This window comes from Durio zibethinus, chromosome 9 (assembly GCF_047325235.1).
Source record: "Durio zibethinus cultivar Kanyao isolate XHJ-2024 chromosome 9, ASM4732523v1, whole genome shotgun sequence".
In the NCBI taxonomy this organism is placed as follows: Eukaryota; Viridiplantae; Streptophyta; class Magnoliopsida; order Malvales; family Malvaceae; genus Durio; species Durio zibethinus.
The window spans coordinates 26,001,051-26,025,894 of NC_143170.1; the positions used below are offsets into that span (position 1 = coordinate 26,001,051).

The 24,844-nt window shown below is 27.9% G+C and overlaps 1 protein-coding gene across 1 annotated transcript; it reads left to right on the forward strand.

The window, feature by feature from the left end:
• Positions 1-3,227: 3,227 nt before the first annotated feature.
• LOC111317569 (uncharacterized) lies at positions 3,228-4,663 on the forward strand. The gene is made up of 2 exons (XM_022920008.2): positions 3,228-3,397; positions 3,556-4,663. Exons 1-2 carry the CDS (start codon positions 3,263-3,265, stop codon positions 3,799-3,801), a joined length of 381 nt encoding a protein of 126 aa, XP_022775743.1. The 5' UTR covers positions 3,228-3,262; the 3' UTR covers positions 3,802-4,663.
• Positions 4,664-24,844: the final 20,181 nt, after the last annotated feature.

Genomic DNA, 24,844 nt, shown 5'->3' on the forward strand with positions numbered 1-24,844 from the left:
AATTACTTCTTTTCTAAAAATTAATCTTTATTTAAAAATCATAAGGTTTTCTAATATGTTGGTAAAACCTTATTGAAAACTATTTTTTTCTTAAAATTTGTTTTTTATAAAAAAAAAGCTAATAAGGTTCTCCAATATGTTAGTAAAACTTTATTTTGAAAATCAAAATTGCCATCCAATATGTTGTTAAAGTTTTTTATTTTATTAAAATAATTTATGAAAATTTTGAATCTTCCAATATGTTGGTAAAATTCTTTTTATTTAAACATTTATTTTTTAGAAGATTTGAACCTTCCAATTTATTGGTAAGGTTCTTTTTATTTTATTTAAAAAATATTTTCTTTCCCTTTTTTTTTTAAATATGTTTACAAATAAATGAATAACAAATAAATAAAGAACAAATAAATAAATTAAATGGAAAACAAATAAATAGATAAATAAATTACTAAACATAAATAAAATCAATAGGAAAAAATAAAAAAATAAAAAAACTAGCAAAACAGCTCAACTTAAAGGCTTAAAAAACGAGGCTTAAGGCATAGAAAAGCAGCTTGGATGGCTCAAGCACTGGCTCGGCTTGACTGAAGCTAAGGGATTGGAACCTAATCGTGCATTGTGGGCCTGGTTGGCTCGTGAATCTTTCTCAGGTTAATACACGGATCTTGAATCCTTTTAACGCAAAACGACATCGTTTTATAATGATATAAAAGCAAAAAATATATATTTTTTTTTAGATTTTCTTTTTCTGTTCTCTCTCTTTCTTTTTTTCTCTATCTTTCTCTCTCTAGAATCGAATAAACTCCAGTTGAATGTCTGTCGATTTTTGAAAATATTCCATCAGAAAATGGGAAATCATGCTAGAAAGTCATTGAAAAATGTAAATATCATTGGAAAACTCAACCAATTTTTAGAATTTCTAGAAAATACCCAAAAATTTGCCCAAAAAAAAACTCTAATTTAATCTTCTTAGTTTCTAGGTTCCTCCAAAATCAAACTAAAACTTCCAAAATTCCTAAAAAAAATTCATAACAAAAACTTTTATATTTTCTTTTTGAATTCTTCACTTGGATTGCTACCTATTCTCTCCAATTGTTCTTTGATTTTCTTCTACTGATTCCTATTTGTTTTTACCATGTTTATATCCTCCTTTGTTGCTATGCCTAATTTTTTTTTATTGATTTTAATGGGTCTTTTTATAGGCTTTTAATCCCAATTACAATAGGAAAATGAGTTTTCTTGGTTTGAATCTCTTAATCAACTTCAATATTAGATTTTTAATCCAAATTCACCTCTCAAACTAATTCTCTTTTGTAGTCCTTTTTTAATTAAAACACCTTCAATTGAACAACCCAATTAGAGTTAAGCACTCTTTAAGTTTCAACAAAATAATTCTTCCCTCCTCCCTTTTTTTTCTTAATTTAACAAAAAACCCAAGCCAAACAATAAATTATATTGTAGAATTAACCCCACACAAAATATGATGTTTACAATATTAGTAGTATAATGAGCTTTCTGATGATTTAGCTCAACATGAGCAACTCTGATCTCCGCCTGGCAAATTTGAGTAGAGAGACCAGCGAAAGATCGACTTCTGCTTGTTAAGATCAAGATATAGTTCAAAACAGTCTAAACTTGTTGCCCCAACTTGAATCTTGGGGGTAAATGGTCTACCCTCCAATGAGCCTGACAAGGTTGGATGATTATGCACAATGGCATTGAGGGTGGCTGTTTTGGGAGGCTGAAGCAAAGCTAGAGGAAGGGTATCAAGGTTTTATGCCCAGCAAGCAAAGGTTTTGCTTGCCTTTAATTATTGCTGAATGAGTGTGTATCCAAGAGCTGTAGTGCAACTGGTGGGTGAATATTATATAGCCAATATAAAAAATGTAAGGAGTAATTGGGAAGGGCATAAAAGTAGACACAATAATTTAAAACAAGATACCATGATAAAATATAAAAATATCCAAATATATATATAAATGTGGTATGATTTAAAATTTTATAAAAATACCTGATATAAGTTTAATAAAAATCAAAATATATATTTTATGTTTTTTGTGTCAACATGAATTGTGTCATATAATTTTTATATAAAATACGATACACATACACAAATGATAAGATCTACCTAAAAAAAGGAGGTCCAGCCAACAAAAACAATTTATCATTGTGTTTCCAAACTAATGGCTTAGTTAGAAAGCACAACTTGCATCTTGATAATTATAACAGGAAGAATATTATGATTTTCATTAGCATGTGGGAAAGACAAGTAGTTGTGGGGAGCGTGGGTAACCTCAGCCTGAAAAGTTGTGTTGGTTTTCAAACAAATAATTCGTAGAATGCCAGATAAAACCGACAACATCACCTATTGAAAAAGTTGCAGATAACAGCAGTTGTCTGATAATATTTCGCACCACAGGATACACTGCTAGTCTGGTACTGCTGCCCCAAAAAAAGCAGGTAACTGGGTGTTTAAGGAGACTGAGGCTTATTGCATAAAATGGGATAAATGAAGAACTCTATAGAATGCCTTGCTCTGCCAAAATTTGCCTTAAATATAGAGCTTTTTTCACTGAACTGGGGCATATAACCCTTTTCTTTTTGCCTGCATGTTCTAAATGGTTTAACATGTTTTCATGGAACAATATGGCAAACATGATTACCATATGAATGCTTGTATGAACATGTCATGCGATTGTGGAACATGTCATGCTTGTATATAAAATCCAGATTGGAATCGCAATCCCAACATACTATAAAAGCAAGCTGTAAGTAATGATGCTTGTTTGTCCATATCCATCCCATTTGTGGAAAAAATAAGCATAGTTTCCTTCTAGTACATTACTCCAAACATTCACCACTTATTAACATGGAGGAAGAATCCAAATTGCCAAAAAAATAAATTCAAAACTAGCAGCTAGATTCTTTGAAGAATGAAATTATTAAGAGATCTCCTAGCCATTATCCAATGTGAGGTTATTTTGCTGGTTTTTGCTCTACTAGTATCTACATCCCTAGTAAAGGATTTGCAGGTGGAAGTAATTAGTGATATCAAGTCATGGATGGAAAGATGGAGACATTTTGGCATACCATCCATGATTACTATTTAGAGTTACTCTCGAAAGTGCTTCCCCACTAACTACACAGTGCTTTTTTTCTGAGATGAAGGAGAACAAATGGGAAGCTTCTCTCTCTTCTGAATTTGTCTATAAATTTGGGCATGCATGTCTCAACTTATGCCACAACTAAGAGAAAAAAGGCATATATGGAGAATTCTTATGAGATTCCTAATAAATCTAAGGATGTTTCTCTTAAAGAGCTTAGAGACAGGCTCGCAGAGTTTGCTGAATTGAGAGGATGGGAAAAGTACCATAGTCCAAGGAATCTCCTACTAGCACTAGTAAGTCCATCAAGCCTTCTATATTTCCAAATTTTTTGGTCTTTCATTTTTAGCAATACCGTTTGAATAGTTTTTGGTAGGGGTCTGTTTATCAAACGTTTTATTCATTTACACTTCTGGCATGTTTTAGGAAACTTTTACCTTTGTTAATAATGCAGGTGGGAGAAGTCGGGGAGCTGTCAGAGATATTCCAATGGAAAGGAGAAGTTGCAAAAGGACTGCCCAACTGGACTGCTGATGACAAGGAACATTTAGAAGAGGAGCTCTCAGATGTTTTACTTTATCTTGTCCAACTTGCTGATGTTTGTGGGCTTGATCTTGGCCAAGCAGCACTAACTAAAATAATCAAGAACGCTCGCAAATACCCAATTGTGAATCAGAAAACAAAATCTACCTACAACTAAGTATCGCTTTCTCGAACAGCCTTGTAGTTCTTTTTTCAGCTTTTCCATTTCCTTTCTTTGGGGGAAGCTAGTGCATGGCCGTAGTTCAGTGACTTAAGTCCATTTTCATAGTTGGATTCAGTTGTTGGTACGTTTTTTTTTTATATATTTAGAGAGCAGAAGGTTAAACCTTCATACCTATGCCTACCGGATATGTGTCGAATACGAATATTTTATGTAAAATGGGAGCAACTAATTGGCATGAGAGTGGAGTTCCATGGACATATCGTGTGAAGCTAGCAGAAGAGTCTAATGAAAGTAAATCTGTTTCTTTTCTTCTTCGTTTTCTGTTATCTAAAGACTTGGGTAGAACCTTTTAAGGTGGCCAGGTTGGATTCAATGAGCCATGATGAACCAAAACAGGCCTGCAGGCACGGAACTAATACTAGCCATCCATGCTTGATCATCAGGTTTCAAGCCTATGTAGGTGGATGAGGTTCAACTTTTAACGTTGTCAATTGTCTTATCATTTGGTTTATTAATTCTAACCATTGAGATTAAACTTTAAATAATTTGTAATAATATTTCTCCAACCTGACTAAGTATTCTATCATATCCTATCCTTTATGGGCACTAACACGCTTATGATTAACACGTCTAATCTATGATTGGGTTGGAAAGTTGGTGGCTTTGCCTAGCTATTTGATTGCTTTAAGTTGGGTTTTTTTTTTTTTTGTTTTTTTCCATGTCAGAACTCATTATTAGATTTTGATTAGACAGTGGGAGTGGGAGATAATCTTTTTATATATATTTGACATTAGACATATTTATGGGTCAGGTTATTCAGTAAGCTCTTGGATTTTGTTTGATTTGCCTCGGGCATTAACCAAGAATTTTTAAGTTCAAGTCCACGTTGAGTTATTAGTTTATTAAAAAAACAATTTATTTAAATTTAATATGAAATATATTGCAAATATTAAAATATTAAATAATATTTTTCATATTATTTTGAATAATATCAAATCCATTCGAACTTAAATGAAATGATTGGACAAAATTTTAAAAGTGATAACTGGATCTGACTCGATCGACTTAATCAATGAATACATTTGTTTCACGTACTTGCTCGCTTTCTAAAATTCTAACCTTAAATGGATATGAATCTCATAAAGTAGTCCACTTGAGTCACTGTGCAAAGGCACAAAGATGATAGATATGATCTTTCTTTATGCAGGAAGCCATTCGCCGTATAGCATTGCCTGGAATTGCTTTTTCAGGAGCCAATGGGTTTGGGTGAGTGGCTACTTGGTGGCAGCATGCAGCAGCAGCGTGGCTCAGGGTCAGGGGAAACGTTTGAAGATGATTTTTGCTCTAAAAACAGTTAAACTCAGTTGTGTTATTTGTTTTGCGAACGTCATCCTAATCGTCCTTGAGATTATTTCTAGTGACGATCATGACTTTTGCCGACAATTGTGTAGAGTTTATTCATAAAACGATGAATTTTTAAATTCAATTACGAACAACGATAATAATAATAATATGAAAAATAAAACTGAGAAGGCAAATTATTCTTATTTTTAAATATATTATGAAAAAAGAGAAGAAATAGTAATGTTGAGTTTTAAACCTAAACTTATTAAATGTCAATTCTTTAAAGATGATTATATAAATTAATTTATCTATAACTTATTTAAATTAAAATAATATTTTTAAAATTTAATAATTTTAATCCTAAAATCTAAAAAACATGTAAAAATTATAATAATATAAGTGAATTACTCCTTTTATATATATATATATATTTGAAGTTGAAGTACAAGCAAAAAATATAAATAAAAATTTGAAAGGTGTAAATTTTGCACTTGTGACTTTTATCAGATTTGGATATGCTATTTTGGGGTTAAAATAGGTTTAAGTTTGAGTTACAAATTAGTAGGAACATCAAAAAGAAATAATACAAAATGACGTGTAATACACTATATGAGCAAGCATCAAGGTAAACATCAAGTTAGATTTGGTAATTTGTATCATCATATCTGACAAGAATAATAATGTGTCTTAATTATGTTAATATGATTAAGATATGAAACATAATTATACTAAATCTATACATAGATATTTTTTGTGTTATTTTCATATTATATCATCGTGTGGTGTGCAAAATTACTAGATCTATATCAAGTCATTTCATGGTAAAAAAATGATTTGAGTTCATAAGGAAATTACTCAATACTCGCTCCATCTTAAATTATTTTTTCAATGATTTTTATAGAAAAATATTTTTATTTTGGTGTATATGATATTAATTTTTTATTTTTTTTATAAATTTGATGTTACATAATTTTTAATACCAAAAAATTAAAAAAATTATGAAAATTAATTTTTTATAATTTTATTAAAAAAACTAAATAAAAAATATTATAAATGCAAAAAAAAAAAATCACATATTATGGGTTTACATTTAGTAAGTCTTTTCAATAATTTACTTATCTAAAAGAAGTCTAGCACTATATATATATATATATATATATATATATATTTGTACTTACTCAAGCACTAATTATTAGTTGGTTTAGTTGGAAACATTAATGATGATTAATTGATGAATAAAGCAACTTAAGTTGTAAAGCTTAGTAATCATCATTCTTGACTCAAAAGAGGTTTGTTCAAGGCTTTAAAGCATTAGCTGAGTCAATCTGAGTAATTACTTCATTATGGCTTTGCTTTTTTTATAAAGGAAGTAATAATTTTAGAGATAAAAAAAATGTTGTAGAAATGTAAACTAATTGAATATAAATAAATTTTATTATATTTATAATTTTTATTTAATTAAAAAATATTAAATTATTTTTCGTAATTATTTATTAAATTTCATAAATGAATAAAAATCAAATATGTGCATGAACATTTGTTGAATGCTCTCTTCATTGATATTTTTATGTTTGAAACAAATGAATAAATTTTGTTCTATTTATTATCTTTTGGTTTAATTAATGAATTTTAAAATATTATCCATAATCGCTTGTTAAGTGTAATAAACAAATATAAACAAATAAAAATTAAACTATTAGTTGAACATTTTATTTGTTGAGACCTTTAAATAAGTATTGAGATTTATGTTATGTTTGGATAAATATTAATAAAAGAAAGGAAATGAAAGTTTTTTAAAAGAAAGGAAAGGATATATGTATCTCTTCTTTGGATAGTTAAAATTTATTAAAGGAAAGAAAAAGAAAAAAATTCTAACAACTATTGTTTTGATAAATAATGAAAAGGAAAAAAATAATTCATTATAATATTTTTCTAATTATAACCTTTTTTTATATACAAATATATCTTTTTATTACTTAGCTTGTATAAACAAATCTTTCTAAAAAAAATTGAGCATATTTAATATAGTTAGATGTATTAGCTAGTTATTGATTTACTCTTAATTTTATGTTTAATTCAATTTTTTAATTTATTCTGACAATAATTTGACTTATTTTGTTGTTAAAACTTAAGAAATCATAAAATATTTATAAACTGTGATATTATATAAAATACTCATAAAAAAATTACTTTTGTAGGAAGTGTCAGTTATATAATCAAATCTAATATCATAATAAAAATATAGATATAATAGTCTTTTATAAAAATAAATTTTTTCAACTTTTATTTCTTTAGCTTTTCCCTCAAATTGAGATATTAAAAAAATAAAAATTACAAGAAAAACCAAAGGTTATTGAGTTTCTACCTCTTTCCTTTCCTTTAAATTAAAAATTTATCTAAACAAAGGAATGGTTTTTTTGTTTCCATTACTTTCCTTTATTTTCCTTTCTTTTCCTTCCCCTCGCTTCAATCCAAACATAGTGGTAAATTTTAAATCTATTAAATGACATCTTAAAAAAATTTCATTGCCCCGAATTTCATGGTGTCATTACTTTGACACTAATTTCTTAACTTGTCCTACCCAAGTCCAATTCTGAGAATCATGCATGCACAAGCAAATATGCAACAATAATCAATTGATTTATTTTAACTAATTTTATTTTAAAATTTTAAAATAAAATAATCCACTAATAATTAATAGACGAAAAAACATTGAGATTACTTTTGAACACCAACAATAATTAATTACAATCTCACCATTATAGTAACCAATCTCTTCCATATAGTAATAAATCTCACTTTCATCATTGTTTTCAATATCATCGAAACCAATCTCACTATTCATTCAAATAAACCCTAAAACCTTCTCTTATTTCATTGGAGTTGTTTCCCAAGTGCTTCCATGATGCATTTAACATAACCTTTCAAGCAAAAACCATCCCCACCAGAATCACGTTTGAATCTGAATAGGGTTTAAAACTAGGAATATGCCCGAGAATGTGGGGTTGAGTTTTTAGCATTTATATAAAATTATTTTTATTTGTTTTTAAATAAATATGAGGATAATTTCAATTTACACACGAACTAAAATTATAAATGTATGTACCATAAATAAAATTATTGATTTTAAAATTAGATGTAAAATACAAAAATAATATCATAAATCCTTCATAGAAATTTTTAATAAAAAATTTGTAAACTATACTAAATTCTAAAACTATAGAATTGAATTTGGAGTTTAACTTAGTTTATTTAGCCACTCTTTAAAAATAGCATCTAGTTTAAAATTTAAATTTTAACACTTGTAATTTTTTTCTCCTAAATTACAATTTATGTGTAAAAAAGCTTTTATCTCGAGCTATGATTTTCTATATAAAAATCTATAAAAATAATTTCCTTGAAGGTTTTATTTTAAAAGTCAAAATAATGCACATTTGACCTATCATCAACAAATTTGGAACTATCAAATTACAAATAGATAGTGTAAAAGAAAAAATAATTAAAAAAAGGTTGACTAGGCCAATATGGCCCCTATGTGCCCAAGAATTTGATTATGGGCTTTGTCGAGATGTCTTGCTTGTAACGCAACAAACAAATCTCAAATTTTCAAAACAATAATGAATCTATACTTACTATAATAGTTGTCCCCAATACATAATAGAGGGGATAGCTAAGCAATGTAATAGAAAAAAAATTGAAGGGTAATTGTTGGAAAAAATTTTCTCTAGAAGCTTTTCCGTTAAAGGTTAGATTTCATCTCTTTATAGCCTCCAATGGTGCTTCTACTATAAGTCTATTATTTTCGTTCTTTTCTTCTTCCATTTTATAGTAATTAGTATTGATTCTTTCTTTCTTTTTTCTTTTAATTTTTGTATTTAATTTTGAAAATAAAAGAGTTAGGGCTACAATGAAGAATAGTTTGGAAAATATCAAACAGCAGTTGGCTTCTAGCTTTGGTAGTAACTTGCTCCAAGATTCACTTTTCAAGCTATCTGAGACCATACAAACCTCTAAATTTATTATTATAATTCTAGCTAAATTTTATTTTGCTATCAATTATAGCTTTCATCAATTTGTAATTTCTTTTTTTGTAATTTTTTAAGAAATTTGGTAATTCAGTATATGTGTTGTACATTGATTTAGCAGTTAAGGAAATGGAATGAATGGTGGGTGATATTAGGTTCTACAACAAGAAAAATAGAGTACTTCCCCCTTATATTTCTTTTATACATTTTTTAGAGTTTTGATTAGTTTTTTTTTTTTTTTGCCCAGGTGAGTTTTTTCTTTTATTTTCGTGTTTGATTTCTTGTTTTTTTTTTTTTTTTTGCTCTTTTTTCTAAATGATTTATTTTTTGTTGTGTCTTTCTATTGGGTATGTTATCTCTTAAAAGGATTTTGTGTTTGGAAACACTTGCATGTTTATAGACACCCTAATCTGTCTGAAGTTTTACTCGGATTAATTTTGTTAATAAAAAAATAAAAAATAAAAAATAGGTAGTTGAGTTTGTATAAAATTGTTGGAATTAGTTTGTAAAGTTAGAGTTAGGTTTAAGGTTGGAATTCAAAGGAAATCGAGATTTCTTTCTATATTGGAGTTCTTAGATTCAGAACCCTATAAATATATGCCCACACAGATCGCGCAAACACAAAAAAAAAAAAAAATCAAAAGAGAGGCAAAAATTGGAGAAAGTAGTCAAAATAATTTTTCGAAGATTTTTTGGAGTTTAAAAAAAAATTTGAAAAAAATATGAAAATTCTCAGATTCCAATGACTTTATCTAGTCTTTGTCTCAAGTCGAGCTAAGTCGAGCCACTTTTTAAGCCATTCCAGCTTTTCTTTCTATATTCGAGTCAAGCCTTCTAGCCGCTGAACCGAGTTGTTTTCCTGTTTGGTATTTTTTAATTAATTAATTATATTTATTTTCATAGTATTTTTACATGATTAAATTTGAGAAAAATAAAAAATGTAAAACTTAATAAAATAAAAATTTGAGAATAAATATTAATTATCCAATGATGAAATTTTTAAAAATTTCAAATGGTAAATTTTTATAAAATTTTTAGGTAAGAAATTTTGTCTAAATTTGTCTCAAATGGTAGAATAATTTAAATAAAGTTTCAATAATAATAATTAATATTTATTTTCAATCAAAAAAAATATTAATAAAATTTTTGAAATTAAATGCAAATTACCCGAGGATAAGATTCTTAAAAATTTTAAATGGTAAATTCTTAAGAAATCTCTAGGTGAGAAATTTTCTCTAAATTTATCCCGAATTATAGAATAATTTAGATGGAATTTTAATAAAAGTAATTGTATTCTTTTCCAAATAAAAAAATTTTTGGTTGAAAATATTTGACAATTATCCAAAGATGAGAATCTTAGAAATTTCAAATAGTAAATTCCTAAGAAATCTCTAGGTGAGAAATTTCTTTAAATTTGTCCCAAATGGTGAAAGAATTTAAATGAAATTTTAATAAAAAATAATTGTCATATTATTTTCCTTCCAAAAAAAAATAAAAAAAGAGAAAAAGAATTTTTAAATATGCCCAAATGGTGAAAAATTTAGAAATATAATAAAAAAATAAAAAAAAAAGAGAATTTCTAAATAGGCCCAAATTGTGAAAAATTTAAAAATTCAAAAGAGAAAATACATGTAATTTGGCCTAAATGATGGAATAATTAGATCTATTTTCAATAAAAAAAATAATTAAACCATTTTTTCAATGACAGAGTCTCTTTAAGGAAATAAATGGGATCCTTAAATACTCTTGAGGTGAGAGAATATTTTTTAAAAGTTCTACCAGATTGATGGAGAGTCTTAAGAATTATTTTCAATATTTGAATATTAAAACTTAAAACCATTAGAATTAAGACCTTAGGATAAATTTAAAATAATATAGTACCATCATTCAAATAGGCATATAGGGGTGCTATAACCTTTTCCCTATATAATCGAACTCTCAAACCCTATTTTGATTTGTAACCCAAACTTATTTTTTTAGGGACCCTTGGTCAAGCTTAGGAGCTCATTAAAAGGATAGATTCATTAGGTGGCCAATCACATCTAAATAAAAAAGATTGGTGGTGACTTTTTTTGTTAAGTCTAACTATAAATTTACAGATTTATATGTTATGATAGTTTGGAAACTCCACTAGGGATAGCCATAGAGAGTTAAGCCATAAACTTTTAAGTTTATCATATTCTTTGGTCTAATGGTTTAAATTAAAATGATTTGTGTTATTTGTTTACTAACGTTTTTATTTTTTTTGTCTTTTATTTTTGGGGCATGAAACCTATATGTTCATTCACACACACTATCACATGTATTTGCATTACATGACCTCTATACCCTAGCTCCGTCCTTCTTAGGAGGGAGTAAAATACCTACACTTTTGTGAGATGATAATCTCTATAATGGTTAGTGAAATACTTCTATTCAAATTAAATCATTTATGTTGGTAGCCTACGATGGGCGAGGACTGGAATACCTTACTAATCTATGATAGATGATGATGTAAAGAATAATTTGAAAACTTTTAGTGGTCAAAATCACTTAACCCAACATATAATCTCATTTAAGAAGCCAGCTCTAAGATAAAGCCTATCTTATCTAGTGATAGATATACCTCGAAACTAAGACACAAGAAGGAACAATTTGTGCTTATCTAACCATTTTGATTGTTTGACTTTGTGTATTTGCATGTCATGCATCATTTTCATTGTCATATGTAACATTGTACATCTGCATCATTTTCATATTAGATTTCATCCATGAAAATATACATTTCATTCATGCATCAACATATCATGCATAAAACATAACATTTCTGATTATAATTATGGTATTCAAGGTTTAAAGATAGCTCCACCAACTAAGAATCCTACACACTCAACTTACCAATACAATACAAGGGCTCGAGCCAAACAAATAGAACAAAAAAATTCTAACTACCTCGAGAGAATAGAGAAAGCTCAATAGAAGCTAGAAGGAGAGTTGAATAAGATTTTTGAGGCCTTGAATAAGTTAAACAAGGGAAAAAGAATAGAAATGAATACTAGCTAGCAGGACTATCCATCATAAGAGGTGGATGACCTTTTGTATCCTCTTAGTTTTGGGCCATGGCAAGCCTAATCTAAATAAGATTCACCACCACAGTAGTTCACCTATCATGTAGGATATACATATCCTAAAATACCATCAGCTTTAAATCTATCATAGTACCAGAATTATGTAAATCTTATCTTTACTGAGAAGGTAGTAGAACCAATACCAATCCCTAATTTAGACGATCCAGAAGAGAAAAAAAAATAAGGCCTAAGGAGAAAGAGACTTTAGAAGCTGAACAGAAGATGAATTTGTTAGAGGAAATGTTATGGGGCATACAGGGCATCAATTTTTATGATTTTATAGATGCTACTAGGCTCTGTTTAATCTTAGATGTGGTTATTCCTTCGAAGTTTAAGGTATCAAAGTTTAAAAAATATGATGATACAAAGTGTTCGAAAATTCATATTACCATGTACTGTCAAAAGATGGCTACCCATGTTATAGTAAAAAACTATTAATGCATGTGTTTCAATATAGCCTTATGGGCTCTGCTGCTATGTGGTATGTCTAGCTGGATAGGACTCGCATTCGTTCTTGAAGTGATATGACTCATAACTTCATTAATCAATATCGACATATCATAAATTTAGCTCCTGATCATCTTTCTTTGTAGAATATAAAGAAGAAAGTGACTGAATCATTTAAAAAATTACCCAAAGGTGAAAAGACATAGCTATTCAGGTGTAGCCTTTTTTTACTGCAAAAGAAACCATAGTGTTGTTTGTTAGCATTTTGAAATCTCCCCATTATGAAAAAATGATAGGAAATACAATAAAAAATTTCACCAACATGGTGATTTCAAGCGAAATCATTAAGAATGTCATTAAAAATGGCAAGTTAAAAGTATGAGAAACCAAGAAGGTGTCAGAGAAGAAAGAGACTAACGCTCAAGTCGTGAGCTTTGGCAGACAGTTTAGGGGATATCAACTCTATCCACCACAAGGTTACTCCCAATACTATCCTGTTGTGAATAGTATTTCATCATACCCATATCAATCTTTTTCACAACCATCTTACTCATCAACATACTAATCCGTTTTCAGCCCCCAAGCTCTCACATACGACCTTAACATTCAATCGCTTATAAGACTTTAGATTCATTTTGTTAACCCAATAAGCGATTCACAAGAGCTATGAACTACCTAAGAAAAACTTATATTTGACCCAATTCTCATGACTTATACAGAGTTATACCGAGAGCTTTCTAATAACCACTCAATTGCCCCTAACCGTTTGGAGCCACTCAAGCCACCCTATCTCAAGTGATATGATCTTACAGCCCACTATGACTACCACTATAAAATTATCGATCATTCCATAGAGAATTGCATTACCCTAAAGTATAAGGTGCAATGATTGATCAATGATGGAGTGATAACTTTTGATCAAATATGGGTTACAACATCTAATGTTGGTGGTAATCTATTGTCCAATCACAATGTTAATGCTTCAAGTGAAGATCAAGAATGAATGTGATTTGAAAAGGCTTAGTCCGCTTTGACGAATCAAAAGGGTAAGATGTTAATAAAGATCTTTCACCTGATTACACAAGGGTATAATTTTAGAGAAAGATGTTAAGACTGATTGGAAGTTGTTTGTTATTTTAGGATTTCTTTTAGAGTAATATTAGGATTTCTTTTATGTAATAGGATTTCATTTGTTATCATTTTAATAAAAGGTAAGGATAATGCATTTCATTACATTTTCTCTTTCATTCAACCATTGTTCCATGCTTTGTTACCTTTCATAACTTTTTATTCCCATTCTCAAATTTTAGATGGTGAATATTTAGACAATGATAATAATAACTATGGGCTTTAATTTTGAGAACTCATTCACATTAATCTGAATAGACTATTTGAGTAAAAGAAGCTAGCTACTGACAGATATGAAATAGATATGTCTTAAAGATATGCAATCTTTTATAAAGATCCATGAGCTTGTTTTTGTTTAATAGATGATCTTTAAAGAAAGCATTCACATTTGAGATGAAAAATGACCATTTGTATTTTACCATTCGAAAAATCATTTATTGCTACCCTTTGAGCTTATTATAATTTTTTAAAAAAATCCTGACCAAAGATCACCATCCACACTAAGGGGTAATTTTTGAAAAAAAAAAGAGGTAAAAGATCGTAAAGGGTCTCAAATAGGAAAAAAAAAGTAAAATAAAGAAAAAAGAGAAAAGAAAAATGAATGCCACACATGATTTGAAGCAAAGTAATAAAAGTTTTTTTGTGAGGAATGAAATGAAAAAATGAAAAAGTAGTGAAATGAAGTGGAATGGGATAAAATGCCAAAATCCATCAAATGATGAAAAATGATCCTTTGATTTTGAACCTTTTAAACACTTGTTTTGAGCCTATTTTATCAATTTCTCCTACATTATAACCTTTAAAAGTCCATTTGGATCAAATGTGAATGCTCGAATTGAATGATCATATGTTGGGCTAAGGCATGCTCGTGATAGAATAGTGAAATCATGCTACATTGCTCTAAAGATTGATGTGTGAGAGAAATCACTAATGGATGAAAAAAATTAAAAAAAAAAAAAGAGAAAGAGAAAAAATACAATGAAAAAAAGGGAAAGAGAAAAAAAAGATGAAAAAAAAAAGATAGAAAAAGAAGACTCAAATTGAAAACAAAAGAAAAATGATTTGGGTGAAAAAATCTCTGAGTTGAGAGTTGGATAAATAGCTCACATAGATGGAAGGTCAAAGATATATGAGGATTTTTCAAAGTTGGGGCAAAGTTCAATGAGCTTAAAATGACTTCGAAAGTCAATGGAATGAGTTTTTGAGAAAAAATTCTGGATTAATGTTAAGAATTGTCTAAGTATTCATTATTTAGACATTGAGATACCATTCAATACCATCCTTATTGACATGCTTTGAATTTGTTCCTTTGACCATTTGTTTTGTATCAAACTCACTCCTCATTAATTACCTTTCTCTCAATTCACCTTGTGCTCTTTTATTGTTGCATCCCCAAAATAAATTGAGAAAATGTCTGATTACATTATAGTTGACAAAAATTGAAATGATGATGAATGAATGATAATATGCATAAAAGATTTTTACATTCCTTTGAAAAGAAATCCAAAATGATAGAGGGTAAAAAAATAAAGATGAAATCTGAAAAGATGACACATGTATGGTGATGGATTGATCGACATAACTTGTGAGATGTGGTCAAATTATGAAAATAACGTAGATCAATGAACAAAATTCATTCTGGAATGACCAGTATTGAGAAGCCTGTGAATGGTGATCAAGTATAAAAATAATGAGGATCAGTTGACGAAACTTGTTCTAAAATGCTGAGAAGCTATAAAAGGAAAAATGTGAGATTGTTGGGTCTTAAGAACCATATTACCATAATTAATTAAAATTTCATGACATTTATCTGCATTACATGCATTATGTTTGCATCGTCATTTGAACGATACATGTATATAATTCGATGAATATTTAGAACTTTGTTTGGACATACATCAACCAGCAAATATTTGAATATGGCATCTATATTATTGTGAGAATCTAGATTGTTATACTTGCATAGTTGATTATGACATTCATTACATACAAAATTTTGAGTCACCTGAAAAAGAAATTGTGAATCTTTTGATGAGAATATTTGAATTTCAAAGGAAAATCTTTGAGTTCTCAAATGAAAATTTTTTAGTTTTCAAATAAGAATCTTTGAATTTTTTAGTTCTCAAATGAGAGTCTTTGAATTTCAAATGAAAATATTTGAGATGAAAAACTCTAAGATTTATTGAATGTGAACTTTTGAACTCGAATGAGAAGCTTTGAACTTTTGAATGTAAATCTCCAAAATTCAAATGAGAATCTTTAATGTTGGATGCGAGTCTTGCAATTTGCAAATGCGAATTTTGAGATCTTGCAAATTTAAATTTTTATGAAATTGAAATTTTGAGAATCAAATTTCAGTGAATTTTTATGAAGTTGAAATGTTCTTGTGAATATGAACTTTTAAATTTCGAACACAAATTGTGAATATTTGAGTTTTCATTACAAATTTCATTAGATCTGATCTATGACTCCTCTGGACATGATTGTTGAAGAGCCTTTGTTTTTCAAAGTTGTTGAGCCTTTATTTAAAGGAGCCTTATTTATTTTCTAAAGTCGTTGAACCTCTGTTTAGAGAACCCTTATTTTTTTTTTCAAAGTTGTTGAGCCTTATTTATTTTTTCAAAGTCGTTGAGCCTCTGTTTAGAGGAGTCTTATTTAATTTTCAAAGTTATTGAGCCTCTATTTAGAAAAGCCTTATTTAATTTTTAAAGTCATTGAGCCTTTGCTTAGAGGAGCCCTATTTATTTTCCAAAGTCATTAGACCTCTACTTAGAGAGCCTAATTTGATTTTCAAAGTTGTTGAGCCTCTGTTTAGAGGAGTTTTTATGAAGTTTGAGTATGCTTAAAAAAAAAATAATAAAAAAAATATGTGTTGATTCCTGATTGGGTTGTCTATGTCTTTTCACAATTTTTATTTCATAAAAAATACACAAAGAGGGGCAGCTATAGACACCCCAATCTATCTGGGGTTCTACTTAGGTTAATTTTGTTAATAAAAAAATAAAAAAATAAAAAAAAAAGCAATTGAGTTTGTGTGAAATTTTTGAAATAGGTTTGTAAAGTTAGAGTTGGGTTTAAGGTTGAAATTCAAAGGAAACTAGGATTCTTTTTTGGATTGGAATTCTCAGATTCAGAATCCTATAAATACATGCCCACATAGATCACACAAACACAAAAAAAAGGGGAGAAAGGCAAAAATTAGAAAAGCAGTCAAGAAAATTTTTTGAATTTTTTTTGGGGTTTTAAAAAAAATTGGAAAAAATCTGAAAAATTCTCAGATTCTGACGACTTTTTCAGTCTTTGTCTCAAGTCAAGTCAAGCTGAGCCACTTTTTTAGCCATTCCAGCTTTTCTTCTTACAGTCGAGCCGAGCCTTCTAGCCGCTGAGTCGAGCTATTTTCCTGTTTGATTTTTTTAATTTATTTTCATAGTATTTTTGCATGATTAAATTTGAGAAAAATAAAAAATGTAAAACTTAATAAAATAAAATTTTGAGAATAAATATTAATTATCCAATGATGAAATTTTTAGAAATTTCAAATAGTAAATTTTTATAAAATTTTTAGGTGAGAAATTTTGTCTAAATTTGTTCCAAATGGTGGAATAATTTAGATAAAGTTTCAATAACAATAATTAATATTTATATTCAATCAAAAAAATAAAAAAATAAAAAATATTAATAAAATTTTTGGAATTAAATACAAATTACCCAAGGATGAGATTCTTAAAAATTTCAAACGTAAATTCCTAAGAAATCTCTATGTGAGAAATTTTCTCTAAATTTATCCCAAATTATGGAATAATTTAGATGAAATTTTAATAAAAGTAATTGTATTCTTTTTCAAATAAACAAATTTTTGGTTGAAAATATTTGACAATTATCCAAGGATGAGAATCTTGAAAATTTCAAATGGTAAATTCTTAAGAAATCTCTAGGTGAGAAATTTCTTTAAATTTGTCCCAAATGGTGAAAGAATTTAAATAAAATTTCAATAAAAAATAATTGTCATATTATTTTCCTTCCAAAAAAAAAAGAGAAAAAAAATTTCTAAATAGGCCCAAATAGTGAAAAATTTAGAAATCCAATAAAAAATAAAAAGAATTTCTAAATAGGCCCAAATGGTGAAAAATTTAGAAATTCAAAAGAGAAAATACTTCTAATTTGGCTAAAATTGTGGAATAATTAGATATATTTTCAATAAAAAAATAATTAAACTTTTTTTCCGATAACGGGGTCACTTCAAGAAAATAAATGGGATCCTTGAATACTCTTGAGGTGAGAAAATATTTTTTAAGAGTTCTACGAGATTGATAGAGAGTCCTAAGAATTATTTTTAACATTTAAACATTGAAATTTAAACCATTAGAATTAAGACCTTAGAATAAATTTAAAACAATATAATATCATCCTTTGGATGGGCATGTGGGGGTGCTATAACCTTCCCCATATATAACCGAACTCTCAAACTCCGTTTTGGTTTGTAGATATGAATTTATTCTTTTAGGGACCCTTAGTCAAGCTTAGGAGCTCATTAAAAAGATAGATTCATTAGGTGACCAATCACATTTAAATAAAAGAGATTGATGGCGACTCTTTTTGTTAAGTCTAACTATAGATTTACGAATCTATATGTTATGACAATGTTTATTCTAATATTTTCTTTTGCATGCTATGGTTGTCTATACTTTGTGCTGGCTATACTGAACCTATTGGTGTAATTTGGGTTGAATTTGACCACTCAAGAAATGGAGGTTACCATACATCTGAAATTGCATCAGAGAGTGCTCAGACTATAAAGGTTCAATCTATTGAAGTCCTCGCTATTCCAGCAGATGAATTGAAGGAAATCAGAAATAACTTTGGTACAAATTCTTTGATTGGAGAAGATTCATAAGGTAGAGTCTAGTATGGAGTTCTTAAAAGTAGGCAAGCTATAGCAATTAAAAAGTTAGATTCCAGCAAGCAACCTGATGATGAGTTTTTAGCCCAGGTTCAGTTAACAACTATAATTCATTGCATTTACTGCATCTCAATATTAATTTTAGAGTTTAAAGTTTGTATCCAATGATGCATGGATTTTCAGGTTGCCATGGTATTAAGGTTGAACCATGAAAACTTTGTTCAATTGCTTGGTTACTATGTTGATGGGAGCTCTCGTATACTTGCCTACAAGTTTGCATTTAATGGATAGCAACATGATATTCTCTTTAGTATGTGTGATGATGCCTTATTCATTGCTCCGATTATACAAAGTTGAAAACTATTGAGGAGTGTAACGATGCTTGAAACAAGGTTCTTCTAGTGATGCTATTATAAAATTGAATTATAAAGTTTCTGTCTTGTTGGAAACAAAATCTCAGGTTTGTAATATTTAAACGTTGTGCTATTAACATTGCAAGATTATTATTATTTTAATGTAGAGAGAAAATGTGTTAAGGGAGCTCAACCAGACACTACTCTAAGATGGGCACAAAAAGTAAATGATTAACAATTTTTATTAGCAGATTCATTGTCACATGAAATTGTTATATATTAGCAGATTCATTGTGTAAAATACATAGCAGATTCATTGGCCTTGACATGCGAGTGTCAACTTTGGTAGGTTTATGTTATGGTTTTTCTTTTGTTTATAAGACCTTTATATACTTGAATTTGAGCTGTCGACATAGAATAATTATCTTGCTTATCACAATGGTTATTCTTTTCCCATAGTGTCTTACTGCAACATCTTTGATGCCAGGTCAATGACACCATTGGAACACTAGCTGGAGATGGTTATACTAACAATGATATTGTTGCGGCTGTGATCCTTGGTACTAGATCAAATGCAGCTTATGTGGAACGTGCACAAGCAATACCAAAATATCATGGTCTACTGCCCAAATTAGGAGAGATGGTTAGCTGTCTTTAATTGCTATTGGTAACATTCTATAGCTTTGAGATTGTTTCCTTTCTTTCTTGATGTCACAATTAAAATCAAAGACGGTAACCATGCAAGTTTGAAATAGAACTGTTTAATTAGGTAGTATGAATACTAAAGTTGCTGTTGATAATGGCTGAAGGTTATCAATATAGAGTGGGGCAACTTTAGGTCATCACATCTTCCATTAACAAAGTATGACCATGCATTAGATGATGAGAGTTTAAACCCTGGTGAACAGGCAAGTGCACAATTTTTTGTTGTTTGGGTTATTTTAGCTTTTGCCTTAATTCTGTTAAACATAATTTGTTCATCCTGTGTTCTTTTGATTTGCCACAGATTTATGAGAAGGTAATATCTGGTATGTATTTGGGAGAAATTGTTCACAGAGTTCTGTGTAGGATGGCTGAGGAAGCTGCATTCTTTGGTGACACTGTTCCACCAAAACTTAAAGTGCCATTTGTATTGAGGTAATTTCCTCAGGCTATTTACAAATCTGTGTCCTTTTTAATTTTTATTTGCTCTTGGTATTTCGTTTTGTTTGATTCCAGTTATTTTTCATCAACTGCATTCTATTTTCTGTAAATTGGTTTACATTTTTCCCTATAATGCTATCCATGGTATCTTCTCTAAAAATTAAATTCATTTCTTTAATACACCATTGAAATTTAATTATCCAATGATATAAAAATTACCAAGTTTACTATTGTTATTTATCTCAGATAAGGATAACTATGTCAGCAATACTAATCAAGCCTATTTTTATAGGTGGCTAATTTTGGATTGGCTAAACTGTCTTCTGATAACTACTCTCATGTCTCAACTCGTGTGATGGGAACATTCAAGTAAGGAACTGAATCTAGAAACAAAAGTGAATAGCTATTTTGTGATTAATGTGTTTGAGGAAAAGAAAGAATGAAACTGGGAAATCAATAGTTTGTTAGAAGATGTTGATTTAAACATATTTCATAAAGTGGAAATCAAAATCCACTTGCTAATGATTTTAATTTTTCTTTGTTCCAATGTAGGTACTTGGCCCTAGAATATGCCACACGTGGCAAGTTGACAGATAAATTTGATGCTTTTTCATTCGGAGTCATGCTCTTATAACTCATTGCTGGAAACAACCTGTTGATCTTACTCATGCAATGGAGGACAACTTAGCAGATGGGGTCCGTACCCTATTCCCCTCTGTATTCTCCAAACTTAATACTTGCATTAGAGTTTAAATTTGGTGCATCGATAACCAAAAATATCAGACCTTATTTCTATGATTTAGCAAAGTGGAGCGTAATTAATTGATATTAAATAAAATTATACAAAGCAATGTATCAAATATAAATTCCTTTCGTCGCAAGAAAATTCCATAGATAGAATGCTGCCTCTGTTGTTCTGTTTAGTCCAATAAATGTACTTTATGAACAAGCTCGACCACTCTTGGCCCGTGCACTGAAGGATGAAAACCATCATCAGCTGGTTGATCCATGCTTGGAGCTTAACTACAACCATAATGAAATTAATGCAACGCATGATAGCCTGTGCTGCTGCCAGCATCAAACATTCAGCCAGAAAGCGCCCGAAAATGAGCTAGGTTTGCAATGATCTCCAACTTTCATAACTTGCCTTACTAAGAGATTACATTTTATAAGTGGTTTATATATTGAGGTAGCATCCCCATATGGAGGCCTTAATACCTTGGTGATCATATTATAATAGCTAATTAAAACATTAATTTTTTTTTTCGTTTGCAATTTCTTTTTAGACCTCTTTTTCTACTTTACATTATTCACTATTTAGATTAACATAGATCTTTATTTTTACTCCCACAGCAAAGTGCAGGCATGAAACCTAGTAAATATAATAGTTAGCTTTTTTATATTGTGGTATTAGCTTTTTATCTATGGATGATAAAACAAAAAGTAAAAACGAATTCGTAATTGAATTTAACGATTTATATAATTATTATTACTACTAATAATAATAATAATATTTATATTATTATTATGAACAAAAATTATAATATGAAAAAATAAGAGATAGTAAATATTGAGTTTTGAACCTAAATTTATTGAGTATCAATTCCTTAAGGATGATTCCGTAAACGAATTGGTCTATGACTCGTTTAAATTAAAATAATATTTTTTAAATTTAATAATTTTAATTTTAAAATCTATAAAATATGTAAATATTATAATAATATAAATGAAGTATTCCATATTATATATATATATATATGTATGTATATATATATATATATATATATATGAAGTTCCTTACGAAGAACAATAAAAATTACAAATAAAATATTGAAAGGTGTAAATTTTGCACTTGTGACTTTGACGAGATTCCTTGAAATTTGGATATACGATTTTGTGGTAAAATTAGGTTTAAGTTTGAGTTACAAATTAGTAGGAACTTTAGAAAGAAATGATACAAAATGACGTGTAATACACTGTATGAGGGAGCGTCAAGGTAAACATCAAGTCATTTCATGGTTAAAAAAAATTATTTGAGTTGGTAAGGAAATTACCTGATAACGAAATTACTTTAATACTCGTTCCATCTTAAAGTATTAAATTTTTTTATTAATTTTTATTTAAAAAATTTGATTTTGGAGTATATGGTATTAAATTTTTAATTTTTTATAAATTTGATGTTACATAATTTTTAATACCAAAAAATTAAAAAATTTATGAAAATTAATTTTTTAAATAATTTTATTAAAAAAACTAAATAAAAAATCTTATAAATGCAAAAAAAAAAAAAAAATCAAATATAATGGGTTTACTTTAGTAAGTCTTGTCAATAATTTACCTCTAGCACTAATTATTAGTTGGTTTAGTTGGAAACATTAATGATGATTCACTGATGAATAAAACAACTTAAGAGTTGTAAAGTTTTGTAGTCATCATGCATGACTCAAAAGAGGTTTGTTCAAGGCGTTAAAGCATTAGTTGTGTAATCTGAGTAATTACTTCATTATGGTTTTGCCTTTTTATAAAGGAAGCAATAATTTTGGAGATAAAAAAAGTTGTAAATATGTAAATTAATTGAATATAAATAAATTTTGTTACATTTATAAATTTTATTTAATTAATAAATATTAATTTATTATTTTTTATTATTTATTAAATTTAATAAATAAATACAAATTGAGTCTGTGCATGAACTATTTGTTAAATGCTCTCTTCATTTAAATTTTTATGTTATAAACAAATAAAAAAATTTTGTTATATTCATTATCTTTTGGCATAATTAATGAATTTTAAAATATTATTCGTAATCATTTATTAAGTATAATTAAAAAAATATAAATGAATAAAAAATAAACTATTCATTGAATGTTTTATTTGTTTAGGCCTTTAAACAAGTAATGAGATTTAAATTTGAAATTTATCAAATGACATCTTAAAAATATTTCATCGTCTCGAATTTCATGATGTTGTTACTTCGACAATAATTTCTTAGCTTGTCCTACCCAATTCCAGTTGAGAGGATCTAGTATATACAAGCAAATATACAACAATAACCGGTTGATTTGTTTTAACTAATTTTGTTTTAAAATTTTAAAATAAAATATTCCACTAATAATTACTAGATGAAAGAATATTGAGATTGCTTTTTGAACACCAATAATAACTAATTTTAATTTTATTATTATAATAATTAATCTCATCCGTATACTATTAAATTTTATTTTTATTATTATTTTTAATTTTATCAAAATTAATCTCATTATCTATTTAAATAAATCTTAAAACTTTCTCGTATTTTATCGGAGTTGTTTCCCAAATGCTTTCATGATGCATTTGGCATAACCTTTCACGCAAAAAACAACTTCCCTATTGAAATCATTTTTGAATCCAAATGGGGTCTAAAACTAAGAATATGCTCAAGAATGTGAGGTTGAGTTTTTAACATTTATATAAAATTTATTTTTATTTATTTATAAATAAATATAAGTATGAAGATAATTTCAATTTATACACATACTGAAATTATAAATGTATGTAACATAAATAAAATTATTGATTTTAAAATTAGATAAAAAATACAAAATAATATCATAAATCCATCATAGAATTTTTTAATAAAATATTTGTAAACTATACTAAATTCTTAAACTATAGAATTGAATTTAAAATTTAATTTAATTGATTTATTTAGTCACTCTAAAAAAATAACATCTAATAAATTTAAAATTTAACTTTTAACATTTGTAATTTTTTTCTCTCTTAAATTACAATTTTCTATCTTCTATCTTAAGCTATGATTTTCTATATAAAAAAACTATAAAACTAATTTCCTTGAAGGTATTATTTTAAAAGTCAAAATAATGCACATTTGACCTATTATAAACAAATTTTGAATTATCAAATTACAAATAAATAGTGTAAAAGAAAAAAAAAAGTTGATTGGGCCACAATGGCCCCAAAGTGCCCAAGAATTTGATTATGGGCTTGTCGTGATGTCTTGCTTGTTAAGGCACAAACAACTCTTGAGTTTTCAAAACAATAATAAATACAATAGTTAGCCTTTTTATGTTATGGTGTTAGCTTTTTATCTATGGATGGTAAAACAAAAAGTAGAAACGAATTCGTTATTGAATTTAACAGTTCATATAATTATTTTTTAAAAAAATTTATACAATAAATTTAAAATTAATAAATTTTTTAATTTAAATTGTGATTTTTTATAAAAATAAAAAATAAAAATAATACTTCTTCTATTCTAAAATTATTGTTTTTTTATTGGTCTTTTAGATTAAACTAGTTCAACTTTGATCATTACTTTTAATAAAAATAAATTAAAAATTTTTTGAAAATAAAATTTATAAATTTTGAGTTCGAAACTTTTCGAACCACATCTTTTAAATTTTAATTCAATATAATATTTTATAAAATCAATATCAAAATTGAGTTACTTCAATTAAAAAATAATAGGAATTAATTATTTTGGGATAAAGAGAGTATCAATAATAATTTTAAATTTTTTAAAATAATAATTCAATAATTAAAAACTTGAAATTTCAATAAATGGTTTCCAATATGAATTTTACAAAATTA